Source organism: Botryllus schlosseri, chromosome 2 (assembly GCF_051294905.1).
Source record: "Botryllus schlosseri isolate E-star chromosome 2, Bs_hap1, whole genome shotgun sequence".
NCBI classification, from domain to species: Eukaryota; Metazoa; Chordata; class Ascidiacea; order Stolidobranchia; family Styelidae; genus Botryllus; species Botryllus schlosseri.
The window spans coordinates 28,000,996-28,026,329 of record NC_137237.1 but is presented as its reverse complement, the minus strand read 5'-3'; the positions used below and the strand labels follow the sequence as shown (position 1 = coordinate 28,026,329).

Below are 25,334 nucleotides of genomic sequence, written 5' to 3'. Positions count from 1 at the left end.
GAAGACGATTGTTGAAGATAAAACTTTATTTCGTATTCAAGAAAGCTCTCCAAATTCAAACTCCAGCAGTCGCGCTCAATGGAGGATAGGCTGATTTCAAGTTCATTTGAGCAAATTTTTGATATTCTTTGCAGGTTTAGAGCAATTCCCACGTCTATAAGTCATTCATTAATTCATAGCGTTGGCAGTAGCCTAAAGCTCGGTGCGCTAGCTGTTGTTAATAGCTGGCGAACTGCACTGCCTAAGACAGACTTGGATGCAGTATAGGTTGCTCAGTTTCGCCCTCAATTAGGCTACCCTATATCAACACAATCTAATTCAATTCCAAAACTGATCAAATTTAGTATGGCAGCAGTACAGAACGACGCCGTGAGCTCTGTAGCCACAACCAGCATTAGGATTAGTCTCAGTGCAACCTACCTTGAAATGAAATGATGTCCCACTCAATGTTCTTTGCTATTTTCAAACAAGTTTGGGGAAATTTGTCAGAAATGTTAAAGACTCAGCAACGGGAATGCGGATTTAAACTTGGCATAAGACACCATATGTATACGATTAGACCAGGGATGGGCGACCTGCAGCCGTAGAAGGAAATTTGTGTGGCTGTCGACACCTAATTAAATTAGTATGTGTTGGCGACCGTCGACATGCAAATGGAAATTTCGAATTCACTCCTAAATGGTTTAAGAGATTTTAAGTAATCTTGAAATTTTCTTCGCGCTCCGCGTAATTCAACATAGCTTCATTTTTCGAATCTGATATAGTAGTACGCCCTTCTCAATATGAGCAGGAATCGGAATGGTGTGCTCCTCGCGAAATAAATTTGTTGATGGTACATTTGGGCGATTTCAATATATTTCCGCTATTTCCACTACCGATACAATCGACAATCCTGATGGGAGGTCAAGAAATATCAGCATGCAACGAAGCGACTAATGATGCATTATCATTTACAACTTGCCCTAAATTTTCGAAAGCACTCCCTTCATGAACCTACCGGTGAATCTGATTACATGGGCGGAGAAAGGATAAATATTTGAAAGTAATATGTGATTCTGCTAATATTAATTACTGACAATATGCAATTTCAGCGACTATTCATAACATTTCCACTCGCGATTTCGGTGCGTACAATAGGCCGTTGTGAAAAGTAGAATAGTCCGGAGTTAAACGGGAATGGATATTGTCAGATTAACATAAGTATTTTGCGCCCAGTTTGTTCATTACTGCTATGCCCTGGAATGCGACCTTTGGCTACATAAGTATTCGAAATGCGGCCGTGATTAGCAAAAAGGTTGCCTACCTCAGTATTAGATGATGTACTATTTTTGACATGACGATAAGTGCAGGGGGGTCAGGGGGCGCATATCCAAAAAGGTTGAGAACCGCTGCTCTAGTTGTAGGTATCTGCATTGGACAGATAACGCGATGATTGATTATATACGAAGCAGAACAACCCGAACTCCATTTCGAAAATATAAATCATTTTGTGCACTTTGCCTTGTCGAAGATCTCGGTACGAAAGGAAATCTGCGTGTATTGAACGATACTTGATATATACGCTTTCGCATCAATGAATACCTTCTTGCGATAAATATAGCTTCGTAAAAGGGGATACATAGCAACTCAGTGTTCTGTGTTGAAGCGTAGCCTGAAGCGTCTTATATTACCCGATGTCGACTCGATGAACCGTTTTGGTTGCGCTCAAGGATTTGATGTTGTCAGGAGTCTGGCTCCTTTGTTCTGTAAGTCGCCGTACGAGATATGACATAATAGGCTATTCCAAGTTTCAAAGAATCGTCGTATGTATAGTATCCGGCATGATATTCACGCAATAACTGGTAGTAGTTGCATGTATTGAAATTTTTAATAGGGTATGCTGTGCTGTGTAACAAGGATGCTGCATTATATCGTCGACATAGAACTTGCATCAGATTGAGTTGAGAGGTATATGCATAATAGCAGTGTATGTTCTGTAAAGCCAATCATATTCTGTATAGTAGCATATATGAGTCTTTTGGTGTGGCTGTAGCAGTATAGCTGCGCTGCAACCATAACCTGGCTGTCGATGAGTTTGTTAGTCTTGCGTGGCTCACTCCATTTACTCTTTATTTGAGGGTGGTAATTGGATAATATGCAGACGTATAGGGATGTCTAGAATTCTAGGTCAGTGGTTAAAAGCCCTTGTGTCGATTGGTTCGCCTTGCTGGGGGCATTTCCCTGATAGAGCATGCTTGAATGCGAGCCTACAACAGGTAAAGTCACCTTTGGCATACTTCATATCACTGTTCAAAAACTATCATTGGCAACAAACAGTAAGCCTACACGTGGAAGGGGGATTTGTGAATGAGTGAAAAGGTATAAGGCAGTATGCGTTTAAGCAGGGCCGTGGAAACAGCAACCTGCAGAGAGATATGTGAGTTGCCTGCGAAGTTTACATATCGCTATGCTAATTGCTATCGCGACGCGCAGTTTGAATCATTAGTGAACTAAAATTGTGGCTGTTGGCTGCTGGCTGCTGCGGAAGCAAATCTGATAATTTTGTCTTCAGAAAGTCTCATAAGAAGACTTTTCGTGTATGAATATTATTTGTGTCACAAGACGTTACCAACATTTGTTCAAATTTGGGTCACGTTGTAAGAAGGTGGAGAACGACTTCTATAGAATTAAATAACCTTAGTAAAATGTGTTTGTAAGTTGTGAGCTACGTACATGATCAAGATATGGAGGTAATATTGAAATTCGTAATGCATAATTATTCAATCATATTCATTACATTGTCCAAGGGTTGATTTTTGTGGCCATATTATAGGCAATTTTAACCGTCGTGTATGGCTGTGGCCATAGGCTACTTTACGAAGTCCGGGGGGGGGGGGGGTTAGAGGCGAACCCTTGCGGTATATGTCTATGTATCGTGATTGTAAGAGGGTTCGAGGAAAAGACGAATCCAAGGAAATATAGAGGCTTCGGATTCAGACTTGAAATTAAACCCTATTTGGAATTGGACATAAATCCGGAATGAAGTTAAATTCCACGCGAATGTGGGACAACTTTGACTCAGTTCTCATGGATTTAGATTGCAACAACATATTATGATACCAGGATTTGGATTTAAACATGGATTTGAAACTCATACCTGGAACAGAAGTTGAATTCCGAAAAATTGTATCTTGGTATTTCTGACGTGGAGAGCAATATTATTTTGCTCATCATTCAATCTTTCTGTAAATGTGTGTGAAATGTGTGGCTCTCCGGAAGTGACAGCAGTTTAATATTATCGACCATGCGCACTGAGTATAGTAATCATAACAGTAATGCTATATGCTGCTTTATCACCATCGAATATGTACTTGTCATGGCATCACCTCAAAGGTGAAGGGAAAGACCCCACAGATTACAAAGGAATAATACAGTGTTTGACTGCGCCACTGAATACAAATATTGAAGCCGTGGGACGACATAGGCAGTTTGTTGGACGTTCAATTTGCGATATCGACAAATTTTCTTTGTAATGTAGACCCAGACCAGTGGTTCCCAACTGATGGAGAATTCCCCACTGGTGGGGAATAGACGCGTTTGTTAAACATGTACAGGATAGTCTACATATTTGCGGAGACACATGCGATATTACCGTTACCAGTAAACTGCTCTGGAATGTATGTATCGAAAATTATATTGCGTAGTGTTGTTCAGTGTTGCATACTGCTGGTGGTCCAAAAGAGCCAAATTGCTCTCCAAAATGTGCCAAATGACCCTTCAGTGAGCCATCAATTTTCGATTTCAACCAATATGCTTATAAATTACACCTAAAACACAGATAGCCTACGTTGTCAATAGCCTGTGCACTTTCACATTAGGGTGGAGTTAGAATAACTATTTTTTTAAATCGAAGAAAGGGGATTCTTAAATCCCGACAAATAACCTAAAACCCGAATAAAAATTGACTTTAGGGAATTGCCCTTATTTTCCAGCCGGCAACCCCCAAATTTCTGCGCACAAGGGGGTACAATTGCACATCTCGACACCCACTGTTCGTAGAGTCAGGATGTTTTCATCTGTCTCTATTGTGAACACAAAATGTGTTACAGCCAAAAAAACAGTAAAATATTGAAGCGGGTAAGTGACTGGAGTATTTAAGTTTACATGTCAGTGTGATTTACACAAAAACAACTAAATAATCAATCTCATTATATAAAAGCTCACTGGTATGAGCTGTTACTAGTTTAGAACAGGCCCGCGGGCGACTCATCTGGTCCTTGTGGGCTACCTGGGGCCCGCGGGCACCGCCTTGGTGACCCGTGATCTAGATTTCTAGAATATGGAGCACTGCGATGGCAATAAGCCGCTCAATGATAACAGAGGCCTGGAAAATCCTGATATTCAAGGCTAGAACGAGAACTAAAGAAGAGCGATTCGACTTTACATCAGTTTGAATTGTTAAATAATTTAATAGTAAAATGCGCCAAATCGGAGCCAACGCGCCAAACGTAAGTTTTCGTTGCCAACCGACCTTTGAAAGAATGCGCCAGTTGGCAACATTGGTGTTGTTCACGAAAAGTCATCTAACTCTGGATAACCAATTATGGCGTCACAAACGCACCCAGCACGACCAGTATGACGTAAATAACACTTTCGCTAAATTTTTAGGGTTACCGGTATCGGTTCAAAATACGTTTTATGTTGCAGTTATACTCAAACAAGCAAATATCTGCTCCGTAATGGCCCAAGTTATGAGGAAATACGACCGTAGTTTTGGGTGGTGGGGAATGAAGACTAGGAATAAATCTGAAGTGGGGAATGAAGACAAAAAGGGTGGGCACCACTGACCTAGACGGATATTCGGTGGAATCTACGGTATAGAGCAGGGGTCTCAAACTCAAAGTTTCTCGCGGGCCAATTTCCTAGTTTATGATGACGCTGCGGGCCGCTGCATCAATAATATGGGTACCATGTTCGGTGTTCACTGTCTTTCCAAAGAGGCAAGTAGGTTTATTTGACGCGATTATGCTGATTGTTATTCCACACCGATCGTGAAAATGTGATTTACCATGAAGCAATCCACGCTTGCCACGAAAAAGTCGCATATTTGAATAAAATTGTTTTTGCACTTGCTTTCGACGCGGGCGGACAAAAATTTTTCGCGGGCTGCGTGTTTGAGATCCCTAGTATTGAGAGATATGTACCCTGTATCGCCGCGGTAAAGCCATCTTCATTCGAACTTTGAAAACACCTCTGTATTGCATATTCTACTCGGGTACGAGTTGAAGTTGAACGTTGACTCATTCACTGTGTGACCGTGCCCATTTTTCGCAGGAAGATTTAGTATTTAGAATAGCACTTACGGAATTATCCTTGGATGTTCTCAAATAAATCGTAACCATAGTTGTTTGTTTGATATTCATGGTGTTCATGGTCATTTCACACCAGGCCAATATTCTTTATTTTTATTCCGTATTTACCGACTTGTAGCTCGGCCCGGTTCTAAGCTTTTATAAGACAGCTCTCGCGCGGATCACGTTGCGAGGAGGAGTCAAAATGAACAACAACACTTAGGTAGGAATTCTGAAGTCGCCCTCGGTCGGACTGTAACGCGCTAACCATTTGTGTTGCAGCTGTGGATTAAACCACTACGTTATCTCGCCATACCGTAACCATAGTTAAATTATGCTATAAGTTATCACGTGTTACCGGCCCAGTACGGCATTGTAGCCTTTTCCGAATAATCAATATCATTTCTGCGCGATCGATGACATGCTCAGTATACCGTAGCCATGTTCAATTATTTTCATAGCGGAAGAATTTTTTGAAACAATGAATTGACAACACGAATATTCATTGCGAGGAAACGAATAACGCCACAATGTTCAACTCGGATGGTTAGATGCGGCATATACGCCTTTCGCTCCTTGGCTAGGCCACTGCATTTAGATATAATCATATTTAGCCAATCCCCTTGGTAGTATATTACGACAAAAATTTGATGCATTCGGAACATGTATATATAAACTCGGAATTCGTGGTGCATTTTTACTATAACTAGTAGCTACACCGTGACATGACCAATGTTTTCAGTCAATCCATCAGATTGCAAAGTAGGATCACGGTATGATAGATTTACCGCAATGTACCGGTACGATATTTTATAGCAGACCTGGGCAAAGTGCGGCCCGCGGAGCTATTCTGTGCGGCCCGCGAAAGGTTGCTGGAAATTGCAAATGTAGAACCTACTTTTTAGTGTTGCTGTGTGGACTAAAACCATAGGACGTATAGACTGAACCGAAATTCGTATCCTAATTCGTATCCCTAATTCGTAAAACAAGTCAATCAGTGCTCGTGAATTCCATGAGTATATCACCACCTATAAAGGATGTCAAAAAAAGAAAGCCGAAAGTTGAAATTCAAAAATGGTTCGGATCGGGGGACTAAATATTTTAGTCATTTTAGTAGTTAGTGCCGGGCATGTCGCCGTGTTTAATGAGTATAATTTAAGTCGGTTTTATGACAAAAACACGAAGACATACACTCGATCAAGGGAAGGCGAATTTCGGAATAACTGCAAGCTTGGCTCAACAACAAGGCCATCTCGGCAAGCTGCACACTTCTCGGAAACCAGCCACCAAGACAATAAGCTTTATAGTATCCCCAGGACCATTACTGCCGCACCCCAAATCCCCCAATTGGGAGGCGAGCTCGAACGGCGCCCAAAATTATTTCGTGAATGACCATAAATTATATGGTATTTTTTTGAAAATTTAAACAAATTCTTCAAATTTTTTCTCGCGCAGGGTGCGATTTAGAGCTCTATGGTATGTAGAATTGGCCATTTCGGCGTGAGCCATTACGGCGCCACGATGCACAAAGATATATGAAGTTTAGGCCAACACGGAATTCCGATAAGGCATTGTAATTGCAACTGATGATCAGATGAACTAAGTAAAGGGGAAAACGCTCTTCAGCAAAAAAACCTTGGCCGAAAAGGACTGACCTTATGTTGACCGAAAACCACGATGTCCAATTGTCCATAGGCAATATTTGCAAGTGAACAAATACCAATTGGGAATCGTGTGCGTCTTTTAGTCTAGTAAGCTTTGGCGATTTCAATATCTTTTCTCATAGCAGACAGGAGGTCACGAAATAACAATATATCTAACGATGAAGTAATTATACCAACGGGCCCTCCCGGATATTTCCAAGACAGCACCTCACTCAGCTCTAGCGGTAAAATCGAGTACGTGGGCTGAGAGAGGTTACAAAATATAGCAATATGTATGCAATTACCATTGTTATTGACCGATTAAATCATGAATCATGAAAAAAAAATCCGCTCTTCGCGCGATTAGAGCATAAAACGTTGCCAATTAGTGTATTCTCGCTTAGAAGTAGCCTAGTGTTAAAACGTGCATCCCGATGGAGTCTGGTATAGGGGCGAAGCCCCAGGAGTTTGGTTTATAACTCTATGGGGGGCCAACGTGGGGGGGGCTGACGACGGGCTGTTTCAGTCTTCCCAGATACATTTTAATGCATTGATAGTAAAACGGGGATAGGGGTTTAAAGAGAGTTCAAAATGCATCATGTTTAACATTGTTTCAAAATATGACGGCGAATAAGTATTTTGTTTTGGTAATCAACCGTCGCACTTTCTCATTCCCCAATATCAACACACCCACTGAGCACCATTTAAACTGTAATGCACTGCTTTCAATTAAGAAATAAAATCAAAACGCTGGAGAATAGAGCTAAAATTCCTGACTCGGCCCGCCAACATATTTCATGCCTCTCATTTGGCCCGCGTAGAAAAATAATTGCCCACCCCTGTTTTATAGTGTCGCACTAACACGGTGTAACAAAATTAATTCGTGATGCAAATTACGATATTTTTTGTTTCCTACCTTACCAATTTCCTGCCGCGCAGAGACGTAATTTGGTGCGCTGACAGAGGCATAAATGTACTTAATAGCACTTACTGCGTTGGTGTAGTGTTTTCATTTATATAATTATAAGAGTAACGGCGAAATGCATCGTCGTCATGCTCCATCGAAGTTTGAAGCTATAATTGATTAGCAATAATCAATTTTAGTGGTGTGTCTACGTTTTATCGCAACTAATGAGCTAAATCAGTGGTTCTTAACCTTGCCCCCAGCGCCCCCCAGGGGGCGCTGGCGATTTTGAAGGGGGCGGAAACGCTCAGGGGGCGATATGGGGGGCGCTGGGCTCAGGGGGGCGGTATGGGGGGCGCTGGAGAAAAATGGCTTCGCAGTAGATGATGTGGTAATAGGACATAACCTTAATGAGTATTCAAAGCAAATTACCACCGTAAACTTCGTTACATATAGCCTTCAAAATACATATAGGCTTAATTGTCCATGGGCGCCTAAATGACTGACACCGAATGTTCCTGTCTTGACAATCTGAACCCCAGAAGACGAATTCCATCTGGCAGGGAAAAATTACATGTCAGTGAAGAAATACCAATCTGAAATCATGTGCGTCTCTTAGTTTAGTACGATTGGGCGACAGGGATATTCCTGTTGGGCGATATCCCCGTTGAGCGATTCTATATTTTTTGATATTGCAGACAGGGGGGCACGAAATAACCAACGGGTTCGCCCGCCCGAATATGTTTAATTATTAGTAACGGGCCCTACAGTTTCCAAGAAACCTCACAATGTTCGCTTTAAGTTTTGATGAGTCTGCGCACACTCAACAACTCACTGCGCTGACCCTTGGACAATAGTGCGTAACGACTAAAAAAGGTAATAACTTCGGATTTGTTGTGCGCAACATAGATTTTCTGTGCGCAGAGACCGTGTCAGCACTGCACACGTGCGCAGCTTAGAGGGAACATTGCACCTCACTCAGCTCTACCGGTAAATGTGATTACGTGAGCAGAGAGAGGATAAAAATTGTTCTCAATTTACATGCGATTCCCGATGATATTGACCAATTCAATCATTAATTAGTGAAATTTTTCGCGCCTCGCGCGACTAGGCGATAATAGCTGCCTCAGTAAATGGACACCCAATGTAGATACCTAATAGGCTATCAGCAAATAGCGGACAGCCTAATGGGGGTCTGGGAGTGAAGTTCCCCAGAAGTTTGGTTTATCACCCGATGGGGGCCCAGGACCAACGTTTTTTGTTTTTTTGGGGGGGGCTGATGAAGTGCTGTTACGGCCCTGGTAACGAATATTTGTACCTGCGGGCACGCCAGAATATGTTTAATTATTAATTACTTGCCCTTTATTTTCCTATACAACAGCTCACTCAGTGCTACTGGTAAATCTGATTACGTGGGCTGAGAGGATACTAAGTTTATAGCGACTTATATATGTAATTACCACCTATTCATTCATGCATTATAGAAAATTTTGGTACCTAGGGCGACCAGGCCACACAAACTTTGCTGACCATTGAAATCACGATATGGGGTTCGTGGAGGCGAAGCCCTCAGAAGTTCGGCTTATCACGCTATGGGTGCGCAAAGCAATCGTTTTTAGGGGGGTTGACGAAGTGCTGTATAGTGTATACGACGGGATGGATTGCAATGTTGAAACGTAATCAATGTTAGCAGATTAGATACCCAATACCCATTTGTTAAGGTCGTGACCTTCGTCCCAGACACAAAATAAATTTTACTATGTGCTCCAACCCACTCTATAATCCACATGCTACATCTTATCTTGTTCGGGATTTATCGTATTGAGCCCTTCGATACTCATCCTACGCTACAGATATAAACGCGATGATCTCATTCTAGATATTATCCGCTATAGCCAGTTCTTACATGCATGTTTAGAATGCAGTCAGGCTCTATGTTATCCAAACTCCTGAGCGGTAATAGAAACAGCATCAGAACACTGCATAAATTGCGCACAGCGGAAGAATCGTCAGTTACAAGTGAGTCTCAGATTCTATAGCGCAATTCGACATACGTGACATTCGATTATGCTTATGACGCAGCGTGACCGTTTGATGTGGGTACTATCTTCTTCCTGTGATCTGCGACTAGTTCTCGGATGGTTATGCTTATTATTCCACTGATAACAAAGATGTAAATCTATCCCTGCAGACGATATTTCCCTCAGTGATGCGTTGCCTTTCGACAAAATACCCCAGCCTAAGGGACTTCCGCTGATTGGAACAATTCTCGATTACACGTCGTTTCGCGGATTCGACATCACGAGAGTGAATGATCTGTGGCTGAAACGGCACCATGAATGCGGTGATATCTACAAGGAAAGCATAGGATTGAAATGTAAGACATGACAGTGTGACTCTGCTAACTGCACGCCGATATTGTTGAAATTGTTTTAAGATTGGGTGTTTTGCCGAACCAAAGAAGATACGGAAAGACTTTTCCGCTTGGAAGGCAGAATGCCTTTTAGAAGCGATCTGGCGGTTTTGAGGGAAGTCAAATCGATGATGGGATATCCGGACACAGTGGGGAACTTGAAAGGGGAAGAGTGGTACCGAGTACGGACTTTTAATCATTTCTTTATGCTCTGGAGAATGAGAGAAAACCATGCTGAAATTACCTAACAATTATCAAGACTTGCCATAGCAATTACGGATGGGATACCCTATATAACAGGGGTGGACAGACCTGCTTCCTGCGTGATCCGCATATCAAAAATCTTGGTTTTAAAGAGCCATCACAAAAATTCGAAAATACGAATCTATTACGTCACAATGAAATGTAGGCTATCTTATGAAGTTTATTATCGTGCGGCGATACGGTGCGTCCTCAACTGGGCTACAGCGTATTTGAAATCGGGCTGATATGACGTCAACGCAGTGTGGAGCAGTTCCTTCAAGTGCTGCTACCGGTATTTAAGGGAGATTGCAGCTCTGTAATCTTAGTACTCTGTAAATCTTTTTTCGTTTGTCAACTCGTGGCAAAGTTTTGGTTTTTGGTTTCTAAACCTTGACGTTTCAAGTTACTACGTTTATAGTTATTGAGCTAATCAATTGACAGATAGGATACAGTGGCCTACCTCCAATATCACTGAATGCGGACTCTTCTCCCCATTCAGTTTTACAAGTTCTGTTCTCCTGTTCATACTTTCATTTCTTGCAATTATCACTCAATGACATTTTCGTGTCCAAACCCTGCAGTTATTGTTAGTCTTTCCAATAATAATGGAAGAGCCGTATATTCACCATTGTTAGTCCACAAAATGACCGCGACCCGCGCTACTGTGATTATTTTATCGAGTTCATTGTTGAACACAATGATTTATCATTGATTGATGAGCAATGAGCATGCACCATTGTTGTGGAAAGTTCATGTGAACTGGATTCGGGAGTTGAATTGCATGGTTCTAACCTTGTGGTTTCACCATCCCTTAATTTTTCAACCGTAAACCGTAAGGACAAAACAACACGAAAACGATGTGTTTATTGTTAATACGTGATCGAATGCGGTAATATATAATCATGATCACGTTTAACCCCTCTAGAAAAATGTCAACCGTTAAAGAGCCGCAGTTTGCCCACCCCTGCTATATAATATGAACCCGCTTTGTACATTTCGGCTCAGTTCCTAGCTCTCGCCTCGACTCCTGGGGATGATAGAAAGTATGGACTAATGTACAGGATTTCTTCCCGACTGCTTGTCGCAGAAAATGGACTATAACCATTTTAACTATAGAGGGGGGAAAATGTCTATTAAATGTATGCTCGAGTATAAGTTGGACGCATTTTGCTTTGAAATAAATCACCAGCATCCTTCGAAATCAGAGTATCTAAACATATTCTGCGTCTTACACAAACTAATATGAATTTTGCATTTTATAATCACGAGCTTTATTGATGCTTTTCAGTTGCGTCAACCCATCAATAGAATCTTGTTAAAAAAGCAGACGGTGTGGAAGTACTGCAATCAACAAAGACAGGTCTGTGAAGACATGGTATCGCACATGAAGAGGCGGAGGGACGAAAATTTGGAGGTTTAAAATATAGCATATTATTGCGTTGAATAGCGTTTTCGGAAATCCATTTACGGTTCATAGCCCTTTCAAATTGACATTTTCGTTCACAAAACTGGAGAAAATATTTTGCGTAACACTTTTCAGCGTCATGAATTTTGGAATAAGTCTTAAATCGAAATCAATAATCCAAATATTGCAAGTTTGGGTCGTTTTTAATATCTTCATCAGCTCCAGACACCACAAGATTGCGAGAAAGGAAAAGATAGGAAGAAGTCGCAGAAGTAGTCTTTCAATACGATAGGTCAGGTCGCTGTCCGGCAATCTCGAGCGTTGACTATAGTATAAAGACGTATAGTTGGAACCTCTTCCTTCCCGATCAACAACAAAAATACAGTAGTTTCGATGAATACTGCGTGTGACTGCAGAAAACTTCACCGCTCGCAACTAACTAAAATGCATTGAAAGGAGTTATTACTTTGTTCAGATTCCAGGTTACGCCGATGCTTTACAAGCATGGGCGTTCGAAATGGCGGGAATATTCGTTTTCAATACGAAGCTGGGTGAGTGCTGAACTACCAAATAATGGGCATTTCTTTTCAAATTCGACTAGAGCACTGGAATAAATGGATGTCTACCTTGATCTTATCTTTATATATCGGGCTCGCACTTGTAATCCCATATTCTCGAATAAGCGTAGATGGGGAATCGCGCATCTCTGACGGCTATACTTACATACCGACATTCGAAATTGCGACTACAATTAGCGATTTTCGGATGAGACTGTAATATCATGCGATGGTCCTGACCTTGACGAGAGCGCCATTTTTACACAATATTCGAATCCGGCGTTGGCTATAACCACTTATATGTTATATTGGCATGTGGCGTAGCTAGAGCGATATAAGAAAAAAAACGGTAGACCAATCGTCTGCGATATAGTTGTGTGAGTGATATAATGTAACGTAGACCTAATACTAAAATTGCGATAAAATTTTTGAAACTTCTAAATTAGGTCTGTTATGAAGCGGCTTATATCAGTCAAAGTAGCAAAATATATGTAATCGTCAATCTTTGTGATTACTTTTGAAATACAATCATTTCAGAAGTAATGCTACTCGTTAAGGCGTATCTACATCAGAAAGGTGAAACACATTAACGCAAAAGTGGCGAGATAGCGCAGTGGTATAATCCGCGGCTGCAACACCAATGGGTGCGGGTTCGAGTCAGACCGAGGTCGACTTCCGAATTCCGATACCTAAGTGTTGGAGGTTTACGTAGGCTCCTCATCCGCGTCAGCGGTGTCTTACAAAAGCCTAGAGGTGGGCCGTGCCATAAGTCGGCAGTTACGGAAAATGAGAAGAATATCGGCCCGGTGTAAATGACCATAGTAGTCGAGAAACACCATGAATACCCCCTCAAAAAAATATTAACGCAACTCGCGCCAACCAGACATAAGTCGATGCATATTGGTCCATGGGAGTATTCGGTCTCCAACTCGCATGGGCATGAAAACTGCAGTGCAGAGTTGATTCGGGTGTCACTTTCAGTGGCGATATAGGAGCATTCCACGTGCTTTATCTACGGCGCACAATCTGCCCATGCACAATTGCACATGCATATGGTGAATTGGGGTCATTTTCACTTTTGTACCCTATAGTGTTCAAGACATCATATCTGTGGGAGTACCTGTGTCAATAAAGTGGTAGAATAAGTGTGAAAGCTGGATTTTGTACCATGAAATTCCGCTGATTAGATTTACCCCCGCGCTATGGTGCAAACCTGGGTAATTTCAAATTCCTCTCACAATGTAGATATATAAAAGCGCTGCCGTGTCGCACCGTGCGGATTCGCGTGAGGCAGAATATCAGTGTCCCTTCAAAATAAGTAATTGCGACAAATCTCTGTGATTCCCAATCAGCCTTATGTTTTTTTCTGATTAGAAAGTTGCGTTTTCAGGTTTACTTCAGGAAACTGTAAACGAGGACGTAGCAACGGCTGTTGAGGGATCTTCCAAAATGATGCAGTACATCGGAGCCGGATTCATGGGTGGCCCGTGGAAGTATTTCATGAAGCTGGTAAGTAAGATTCGCGGTTCCGAAGACAGGTTGCAAGGGCAGGCAAGCATGTAGTATATACGGTGGCGACTTCAAATGTTAGTTTTACGTTATGTTGCATGCTCAAATGTCAGGTAGGCATATACAATACATACACCTGTATTCGCTTTATAATATTGGAGTACGCTTGCCTTCGACGTCTCTAACAGTTTAGGACTTCTAGTGTCCATTCAAAGGTGTTGACACATAGTCCTCCTGTAGTCAGTTTGCTATTTTGCTAAACTGGCGTTTTTTCTATTGCTATATCTTAACAATTTTTGTGAATACTTCGATAGACCATCCGTACTGCACTGTATTTTCTAGAATCGTGCATATACAGACTTTCGCGTCCAACTGCCCACTAATCTACAGGGTCTGAAGAAACATCTCCTGGCTTCAAAAAGCATCATGCTCTCTATTATAAATGAGCAGATGATGAGTGAGAACATAAAAGGCAGCTTACTGGAGGAAGTCATGAGCATAGAAACATTCTCGGAAGCGTATGTATCTGACGAAAGTCATCTAGAACAGTGGTTCTTAACCGCCAGTCCGCGAACCGGTGCCGGTCCGCGACAAGTTTCCTGCCGATCCGCCAGATATATTGGAATTTTATATCTCAATTCCGAAATGCAAGAAGTTAGGGTCTTGTCCAAATGTCCATTAATTAGAAAAATATACATCAAATCTCACATTTATTTGGAAGTGCGGAATGTATTTCTTGCATGGTTTCGCAAGAGAAAGTTCATGATCTACTTTAGGCGTTAGTCACTATTGTTCAAGAATTATAAGAACCATAATGTTGGGGATCAAGTCACTACATTCGAGTCACAAGTCGTCTCGAGTCATTGCACATGTTGACTCTAGTCAAGTCAAGTCAATCGACATTTGAAGGTGACTCGAGTCAAGTCAAGTCAAGTCACTCGAATTTTGGAGTTGACTCGAGTCAAGTAAAGTGAATTCACGAGTCAAGTGACAATTCAAGTCAAGATGTCTTGTCGAAGTACGAGGTATGATTAAGTCATCGCATTCACCATTTATTTTAAATCGGGGACCTAATATAGAATTAAATAGACACGTGGTGTCTTATAAAAGCCTAGATGTGGGCCGTGCTACAAGTCGACAGCTGCGGAATAAAAATGAAGACAAATGGCCTGGTGTAAATGACCTTTGTAGTCGACAAACACCATGAGTACCACAAACAAACAAACATGCAAGAAGGCGACTCGTAGCTCACACATGCGTAGAATTGCTAAACTACGTAAGTAACCGTAAGTAAACCCTCCGTCTATAATTATCCGCTAAAATAGAGAGACTTCATATAGTTGAAGCGTAGTGATATGATGCACTACCCAATTACATAGCCAAAGGATATAATTTAAGCCTGTGTCAATGGTTGACCAGTAACATAAACCATATTCGAATTTTATTTAAATCATACAGGAGGTTTTGTTAAGGTCATGAGCACCGGGCACCAACGATCAGTCTATTGAACAGAGATGGATACTTAGCTATTGTATAACTTTCCTACTCGACACGCACGCTGCATGCTGCAATCACTTCGTTTGCGGTCAATTTATTTGTGATTGGAGGTTCAGTAAAACGCACAATCATTGAATGAATGACATTGGTCGCTCCAGGTCACACCAACGTATCGAGAATCCGAAGACATGAAAGAAACACCGCTTTTTTTCGACACCGATTACTTGATGACTTGAAATTGAATCGTAAATTCTTCTATGAGTCACGAGTCAAAGTATACATTTTTGAAACGCTGAGTCAAGTCAAGTCAAGTAATTTTTGCAAAGTGACTCGATTCATCCCGACAATGTAAGAAACTCTCGAAAAGTAACCTACAACCCGTCTTGGACAAGTTATAGGCCCTATGTGAAAGCTACGGAGACTTTTTTAAACAGACGTCAATGAAGAAACTCGTGGCAGCATAATAAAGCCTATATCAAATAGAACATTCACTTATCTTTCAAAGGACACCGAACAATCACAATCAAGTTACGACTTCACGATCTTCGCCTTTCAGAAACTTCAATAGAACCACGTATAAATATATAATATCAAAACGGCGCCATCAAATGGAGTTTCCAATACTACATTAAAGTTGCCGCAATGAAATTTAGGAAGAATTTAAGATTTTGATGGTTCACCGGTCCGCAAAATTTGTTTTCAAGTTGTACCGGACCGCGAGTTCAAAATAGTTGAGAACCACTGATCTAGAACACGGCTCAATTAAGTGCCCTAGCAATGTTGTAACCAACTAGGGATTTTGCCAATAAGTCTCTATCTTTGTGTCATTGAAAATTTTAAGTCGATTATAGATGATCGCGTCATGCTAATCCTGCTTTGATATCTTTCATGGACGCGCGTGGCTTTGATGTACAAGTCCACATTATGTGATGTGTGGACGTGTCGACGGATACCATGAATATCGCCCAACCAATAAAAAATCTTACTCAGTCAATATATTGCAATCGATTCTCATTCCGTATATAGAGAAAAAGAGTCTCTGTTGATGGATATCCTACTCGGTGCAGTTGAAACAACAGCAAGTACTATTGCCATGTGCTTGTACTGCTTAGCCACCAACAGTGATGTACAAGACAAGCTCCGAAGCGAAATCATGGCATTGACTCCCGAACAATCATCTTCAGGCCGGGTATGACCACATATTTAACCGCATGAACATAGATTACAATTACGGAGTTGCAGGCTGTCGACAGTATGAGTTACATGAACGCATTCTTCAAAGAAACTCATCGATTGTATCCGTTCATCCACGCTCTGCCTCGCGAATTCGAGCACGACATAGTGCTTTCCGGTTATAGGATACCTGCAGGTAAAACCAGCGTATCGTCGGTACGCTTTGATTTTGACCACATACATAAATGTTACCGTGTCTACGTTACGTTTACATTTTGTTACCCCTGCAGTAACTTTCTATGCACCTTTCTTTATTTGGGGTTCGTCTCCGTGATGAATTAATGAAAAATGTCACTTGGTAAGGTATATTTATCCTCGTGAATCGCAAAGATTTCCACTGAATATCATGTACAATATACGACCGCGTTCAAAGATTTCCCCTCTCACGTCTTAGATGTTGATCTTTGATAATGGAACCGCAAAATGTCAATAGTTGGTTTATTTAGATGCGCTTGTAGAAAATAACTGCATATCTAGGCATAAACTATCCTAATTCGTTTAAATCGTCTACGGGTCTTGCCGGTCTGAATTTCTACTTGTCGGCTGTGGATCTGTCTCTGCTCCTGTACCGCATGCAACATTCTTCTTTTGCGAACACGTTTTTTCGCGGTACAGATGATTTCGACAGCACTTAATTGACGTCGAATAGTGCGTATTGCAATGCCAAACATCGTATAGCGGTTTGATCAAGTGTGCAAAATCGACTGGTAGGCTACTTAATCCACGTCATATGAGCTCGATAATGTTTATATTGAGCAGACAGGATTTTGTTGAACCGTGTATATTGTAGTCTTATCTGAAAAGCAGCAGGACCTGTGATTCTCAGATGAATTTTCAATCTTGCATATACTTCCATCAGCTGCAACTTATTTGCAAGTCTATATGAGGCAACAAGTGGCGTATCCAGGGGTTTTAAGGTCTCCTAAAATTTATTCCAAATATTTGCCTGTTGCTATTTGCTCATTTAACTTACTTGTTCGATGACATGGCCCAAACGGAAATGCAATCTTGCAAAAGGTTTCCGACCCTAAGTAACCGTCTTGATCATCACCGGGCTACAACATTACATGACAAATCCCATGTAGTGAACTTCGATTTTGTGACGCAATGCCATCACGAGTCTCCAATTGTGACGTATCAATTAATTGACATCGTATACGGCTCTTTGGGAATTAAAATTGTAAATATATGGCCGATGTGACTCTCTGGACGAAAAAGTTCCCGACCCATGTCTTAAAATCTTGAATGCTTATATGAATATGGAATTAATTGCAGCGTCTCGAGTTTGAAAAAGGTTTTTAATGGTAGACAACAATACAACTAGTTTGGAAACCACCTGTTCTAAGATTTATCTGGGCTCCTCATCGCCGATCCCGCTGTATATACAGCGCCTTGAAAAGCCCAGAGAAAGAGAGAGAGCCGAACTCCCGAAAGATGGCATCAAAAGACTAAGTTGCGGGCGCATGAAAATCGAGAGAGACTGATGGTGGAAGAGCGCGTGCATGGAAGTCGTCCGAAATCTGACGAAAAAGACCGTAAAAGACCGTTGAAATTACTGAAATTGATGTACTGGGCGCAAATGACCTTATAGGCGATAAGCGCCAAAGTTGTGCGAATAAAACAAAACAAAAACCTGTTCTAAGTAGATTTGGAATGCATTGAACATCGTAAATTCGCCGGATTTCCCCTACTTGGTCGCCTTCTAAAACATTGACATGGATCCGTAGACCTTCTTCCGCAGAATAATTCGATTATCTTGTTTCGCAGGGGTCACTATCATCAACACCATCAACACCACATCCAACATGGACCCGGAATACTTTGAAAATCCCTTCAAATGCATGCCGGAGAGGTGGATCGATAAAAGCCTGTCCAAGTATGGAATCAATCCTACTAAATGGTAAGACCCATCTGTAAATATAATTTATTTCCAGATTCGTAACCTCCAGTGGTTTCGGCGTCGGCGCCCGTGCTTGCCCCGGCCGATTTTTCGCGAAGCAGGAGATATTTTTGTTGCTGATCGAGATTCTCAGTAATTTCAAAGTCGAGTACCATCACGAACCTGCTACATCTATCATGAGAGCGACTGGATGCCTGTCGCGAGAACCAATGTTTAAATTCGTATCAATTCGCCGTTAGGTACTCGCCATCGATGATTTATCATTGGATTTTCAATATTCAATTATCGTGCGTCTGTACCTCAATATGCGTGAAACTTTGCTCCTTTCTCATTGAGTTCAATCGAATTATAATATATGTCTTTCTATATTTTTGGATTTTGTGATTAAACCAATCTTCGCTATTTAAGCTTTGTCATTGAGTGTTACTGTTAGGAGATAGCCTATATACCTACATCCCATTTCGTGTGTAGCCTATTGTTGCACATTGATGAGCAGGGCATGGAGTCACAGAGTAGCAAAAAAAGAGCTACCGAGATTCATTGTTCGTTCAGAGCGCTTGCCAGATTTGGCATAAATCATCTAACGGTATAAATCTCGGATAACGGACGAACCAACAAAACTATTGATGATGACTTTTCGAAAAGAACAACGCAAAAAAGGGCTTCGTCGCACAGTGGTTCTCAAACTGTTAGATGCGTAGGCCTACCACTAGTGATACGGAACAGCTTTCAAGTGGTATACAGGCTACGATGTTTTTTAATTGAGTTAATTCTACCTGCTTTCTTTTGCAGTAGCTAAAGCCTCAATGAATACGCGATGTAATAATTATTCTTCAGCTTTCTACCTTCGGTAATGTATTGAAATTTGCAAATAGTTAATTTTTGAAATTGTGGTACAAATTACATCGAAGTACTAACATAAAATCCCTAATAACAACCATCAAGGCATTGCCGAGGTGTAATTAGAAAATGTTCGACGACAAGGGCAAATAGATACTGAATCTTGTGCAGGATATTTTTGGATCCGGATTTTGACATTTGTGACGGAAACAGGATCCGGATTGGATCAGGATTCCATTTTATCGTACAGGATTGGATCCGGATCCCGAACAAAAAACATGATCCGTATGCATCTCTAGTTGCCATACGTCCTCGGTTAGTTGGATTTGTCCTCCTTTTTCAAGAAACCGACACCTTCCTAGCTTTCCATTGTATCGCAGTTTTGTGGTGTTTTGAAATGATGAAAATAATAATAAACTGAACCGAACTAAACCGAAACGACTTGGACTAGTCCTTTAATCAGACACCCACCTTGGCGTACCGCAGGAACGGGCAACATACGGCCCACGGGCCGGACCCAGCCCGCGACGTGATTTTGAGCGGCCCGCAGGGAGTTTCCGGTTGTACATGATATTGTGGCCCGCTGCCATTGTCTGCCGCAATCTCCCACTACTTGCTTATTACGTTAAATGATATAGTTACTGTATTTGGTTATTCTTTAGCGTGTGTGTGTGTGTGTGTGTGTGCGTGTGTGTGTGTGTGTGTGTGTGTGTGAGCAGAGTCAGAGAGTAGCTTTTACGCGTGAGTTCGTCAACACGAAATAGCTTGCCATCTACACTGTAAAAAATCTGGTAGATTTACTGGGAAATCTCTGTAAATTTTGCAACGAATTACCGGTCGCAGCCAATAACTGTGCTTAGTTTGTAATTATACATTTTGATATGTAATATTACCTTAGTTTAGCTGTGAAGTCAAGTTGCCAGAATTTATTCGCAAAATTACTGACAGTTACTCGTAACTGCAGTTTACCAGGCTATTGGGAAGATTGATTAGTTTCATAATCGCTGCAGCCAATATATACGTGGAACTGAATGTTACTGATATATCATTCTCGTGGTGATTTGACCTGATTCAACCTCGTTCGCGAAACTGGGGTGTGTCGTACGGAAATTGTTGGCCCTAGTACCAATTTCAGTACAGTACATAGTAGGGTACAATAAACAACTGACAATCGCAGCTAATGTGGTTACACCATAGCCATTTTAAGGCTATGGCTATACGGCCGTTCTCGCTGGTTACATTCGTTGTTAGGGATAGGTCTGATAGTTAGAAAATAAGTTTAGGATGTATAATATTGTTCGGGAAACTAGAAATATCAGCACCGCACGCTCAGTTGACAATTTGTTAATGGCGGACCAGGCGACCTGGTTACAATAGGTTACCGTTACGCGTTTCTGGTTTGCTGAGAATCGTAGTAAACAACCACCGCACAACTGTGACATCACAAGCAGCGTCTCGTTAAGTAAGTACAGTAAGTCAATGCTCTTCAACCGGGGTGGTCGTACACCCTAGGGTGTACCACAATTCGCAAAGGGTGTACCACTCGGATGGGGTGTACAGGGGTGTACCAGATCCGAGTAACAATGAGCCGATGGTTAGCTATTACAAATGCCGGTTTATAGGTCAGTACAGACAGGTTGACGCAGACTTGGACAACTAGATAATTCTAGTTGTCTAATTTCACTAAATTAGAGCGAAATGCCGGTAATCTAATTCTAATCTAATTTGTGAAATGCTTCCATGCGCTAATTCTAATTCTAATCTAATTTGTGAAATGTTCTTATGCTCTAATTCTAATTCTAATCTAATTTGTGAAATGTACGTATTCTCTAATTCTAGTTCTAATCTAATAATTGTTTTCCTGAAAATTCCTCTTTGTCCGAGGCATATTGCACTATTGCAGTGAGTTAAAAAGAATATTTCGCTTGCGCAGGGAAATCCAGTGCCAAGCCGCCATCGCCTTACTTATACCGTGCAGTCATAGTAGATATTATGACGAATATAGCCTGCTAGAGTAGCTTGTAGTCTGCGAACAACACTCTAGTTTCTAAAACTTTACGTTAGTACATCGCCATTCTGACTAACATGGGCGATGCCCACGGTTACCATAAAAAAAGTAATATTTTATTAAAGTATATGAAAAATCGAGCCAAGCTTGGTGTACAGAAGTTAACCATTCTCATGTTTATGGGAATGCACTGTTGTTGTTGTTGTTTATTAAACAAAAATATGTGGCGCATATCGCCTCGCGGCCTTTTGCACCACGCACTGTGATTTGATGTGAACTGTATTTTGCTGTATTCAAATCCCATATACAATTTTATTCGATTTCCAAGTTTTTGCGAACTAAGTATAGCTCTAATTCTAATTCTAATCTAATCTGGAAAAAGCTTAGTAGCTCTAATTCTAATCTAATTTGAAAAAATCTGTGTAGCTCTAATTCTAATTCTAATCTAATTTGGAAAAACTGTGCAGCTCTAATTCTAATTCTAATCTAGTTTGAAAAAAACTGAAGAGCTCTAATTCTAATTCTAATTTAATTCAGAAAAGCTGAAAATGTTCTAGTTGTCCAAGTCTGGGTTGACGCACAGGTCAACGAGCAATATGGTACAATGTTATCTCTAGTGTAATACTGTACACCGCTTGATTGTGATGTCATAAGAAAATATTTCTTCTATTCACTTAGCCGTCGGTAATAAACCAATGGTTCGGTTTGGTGTTGTAAAGTATGCAGTTAACAAACATGTGTTCAGCTAGTCATTTGTATTTTATTGATTTGTGAGGAAACCGCCGCGATAGCTCAGACTTTTTGAATCCATGCTTCCTACCCGACGCTAATAAATACCGCAATGCACATAAATGAAGTGACGTAGCTAGCCAGGGTCGAAACAGCTTCCATATTGAAATCGAAACCCTTTTGTTTTAAAATGCCGATTGTATGTCCAATCTTTCGCCATACATTTGCAATTTAACATTTTGTTATAAGTGATGTAAATTAGCGACAATAGACTGTGTATAGCGGCATACGATCTGAGGTTACTGACATCTCTTGCAGCCCATGTGCTACTATCGACGGTGTGTGGTGTGTGGCAGGCCTGATGCGCAGTAGGCTGGTGCGCCTGCTATCATCGCTGATCTGAATTACCGCTTCTGCAGCAGTAGCTTTACATACTCTCCCCCCAATACTGTTACATTTAGGTTGATTATCGTTCGCTATATCATGCTGTTTTTGCTCTGACACGAAATAAATTCTAATTTGCGTCGGGTTACCATACGTCCTCTTTTAAGAGGATTTGTCCTCTTTTTTGACTTTTTTGAAAGTGTCCTCGGAGGACACTCTTTTGTCTTCATTTTTTTGAGATTTTGTCCTCTTTTTTGAAAATTTAGGTCAGATTTAGAGCAAATTGATATGCCGTAAATCAACACAGAAGTGACGCTCCGGCGGGTATTTCGGAGTGAAAAACTGTGATTTTAGCTCTGAGTGAAAAGTTGACCTTTTTTTTAGTCATCCACCTAGCAATGCGGAGAGAAAAACGACATTTTGAGCTCTGAGCGGAAAGATGACCTTCTTTTTAGTCAATTGATCACCAAGTGGGAAAAATTCACCGTTTTTTTAGAATTCTTCTCCGGTTTTGCAAGTCTCAAATTTCTGACAAAGTGTCCTCTTTTTAGATATCCAAAATATGGTAAGCCTAAATTTGCGTGGCGGGCTGCCTAACTGGCTGCGAATAGACTCTGTGACCGAATACTATTTTATTCAAATCCATTTTTTTTTACGGCAATACCTCCGCTTCTACTGGTCGGAATTGAACCAAATTTGAAGAACATAGTTTTTATAGACAACCTAATACTTTCATGGGGTGAACAGAAAAATTTCAAATTTTTCGTTATTTATTTTTGTATAGTAAATAGAAACTTTCCTCTCCCGTAGCAAGGCGGCTTCTAGTTGGAATAGAACCAAATTTGATGTGTAGGCTTGAGTTAGGTAACCTAACAATTTTATCAAGAAGCCAGTACGATTTGAGAAAAATAGTCATGTTTGAAGACCCCTAATGAACAGGGGTGTACGAGTTTTGAGCAAACCTTAAAAGGGTGTACCACGTCGAAAAAGGTTGAAGAGCACTGCAGTAAGTATCATCATCATCATCATTGGTTTATTAGCAATTTTATCAGTTCAATACACCACAAAAAATGCGATACAATGAAAAGACAGGAAGGTGTCGAAGCGACAAGGAGCAGTCTATGGAATCTGACACCCACCTTGGCCTAGGCGATGTAAAGAGGAGGCATGCACACTGAATGAAAGTAAAGAAGATAGCATAGAAAAAGAAAGCGACAATAAATAGGACGGCATGTCATGGGAAGCGAGATCGATAGGTCAGTCGTGGTCCGGTAATCTTGAGGATGGACTGTATTTATTTAGTAGTAATTGCTTGTATTTCGACTTGAATGTGGACATGAATGTGAACAACACTTGGGATAAATATCAATCTATACGAAATTAGATGGAAAAGAAAGGGACTATATGTAATGGTAAATGTTTCTGTATGAAAAAGAAATGACCTAAGTCAAACATTATAACGTGGCCAGTAAATATTATTGGTGGCATGTCAGCGGATGAATACCACTTATTTCGAAATCGTTCGAGTGTCGTATCGTCGTCTGGCCATTATTGAGATTTGAGCAAAGGGTGGGGCGAAGGTTGTTGTGCTTGAAGAAAGTGGACACGATCGTGGAAGATTCCTAGGAACGCTGAATGGGATACGCATCGTAAAAGGTACAGTAGGCTACTACATAGTATTTGTTACGGTGAATATCTGCGACTGTGCAGTGTGCACACCACTTTGATTTCATGATTGAAATATTTCATTCGCCGCATTCTCTGTTCTATTTTGGGATATTAGTCGACTTATATAGTGACCTGTGACACCACATACTCCGTCGCGGAGAAGTTGAAACTGTTGGCTTGGTTATGTCATTTTCGGGCCATAGCATAGAGATGTTTTCATCCACTGCTGGATTTGTTTGGCACACATGCCACCTCAAATGAGGAACCATTTGCTTCAATACATTAGATAAAGTTAGTCATGAATCTCTGCTATATCATGTACAAGGCGGAGCCTTCATCACACAATGTACCAGTACCGGTACTTCAAAACATGTTGTATTTTTGTTAGCCTATTTGTCTCAAGTCTTCATAATGTCATGTCTAGGTTAGGAACTTTGCTTTAGATAGCGACTTACTCATGAATTCTTTTTAGTGGAACTGCAAGATACTAGTTACACAGAAGGAATGAGGACGAGAAAAAGAAACAATTGGAAGTTTGGCCGGTGGTGGAATTAATTCACCTTTTCTTGAGACCACTCGTGTTACTGCATGTCTCCTAAAGAAGAATTAGACCTCCAGCAGCAATACTTTCCCATCGATAACCACTTCATTGTGATATCATGAATGAATATACAGTTTGTTTCAATGTCGTTTTGGGAATGTGAAGAAAATTTTGCTATATTTTAGTATCGGGTTGCTTTGCGATAGGTATGGATGTACGTGAATTTACAAGCTGGTATGTAATCCTGATTTACAGGGACAGCATGTAGGACGTAGGTAGGTAGGCGGTAAAATGACAGTATCGGTAGTAAATGTACAGGAGAACATGTAGTTTGGATGTACCGGAGGTGACTGTAACATTACAGTCTGGCGTGTAAAGTGAGATTAACGGACGAGTGTAAGTTAAATTTACATTGACTAACGGTAATGTCAGATTACCACGAAATGTCTGGCTACCGTGCTTCCAAACATTTCGCGGTAAATCGAGGTTTTTATTTTTTACAGTGTACCGGCCGTTACGCATGTACTGAA

General features: G+C 41.0%; 1 protein-coding gene across 2 annotated transcripts; it reads left to right on the top strand.

Annotated features, from left to right (window-relative positions):
* Positions 1 to 1,608: 1,608 nt before the first annotated feature.
* On the top strand, positions 1,609 to 19,041 carry LOC145457178 (cytochrome P450 10-like). Of its 2 annotated transcripts, none has more exons than XM_080335362.1 (11): positions 1,609 to 1,745; positions 10,069 to 10,254; positions 10,315 to 10,472; positions 11,822 to 11,947; positions 12,414 to 12,489; positions 13,886 to 14,004; positions 14,395 to 14,522; positions 16,528 to 16,690; positions 16,744 to 16,870; positions 18,502 to 18,610; positions 18,669 to 19,041. In XM_080335362.1, exons 1-11 carry the CDS (start codon positions 1,685 to 1,687, stop codon positions 18,871 to 18,873), a joined length of 1,458 nt encoding a protein of 485 aa, XP_080191488.1. In that variant the 5' UTR covers positions 1,609 to 1,684; the 3' UTR covers positions 18,874 to 19,041. The 2 variants fall into 2 exon arrangements, with proteins under 2 accessions (XP_080191488.1, XP_080191480.1); XM_080335354.1 differs by lacking the exon at positions 1,609 to 1,745 and adding an exon at positions 8,973 to 9,896.
* Positions 19,042 to 25,334: the final 6,293 nt, after the last annotated feature.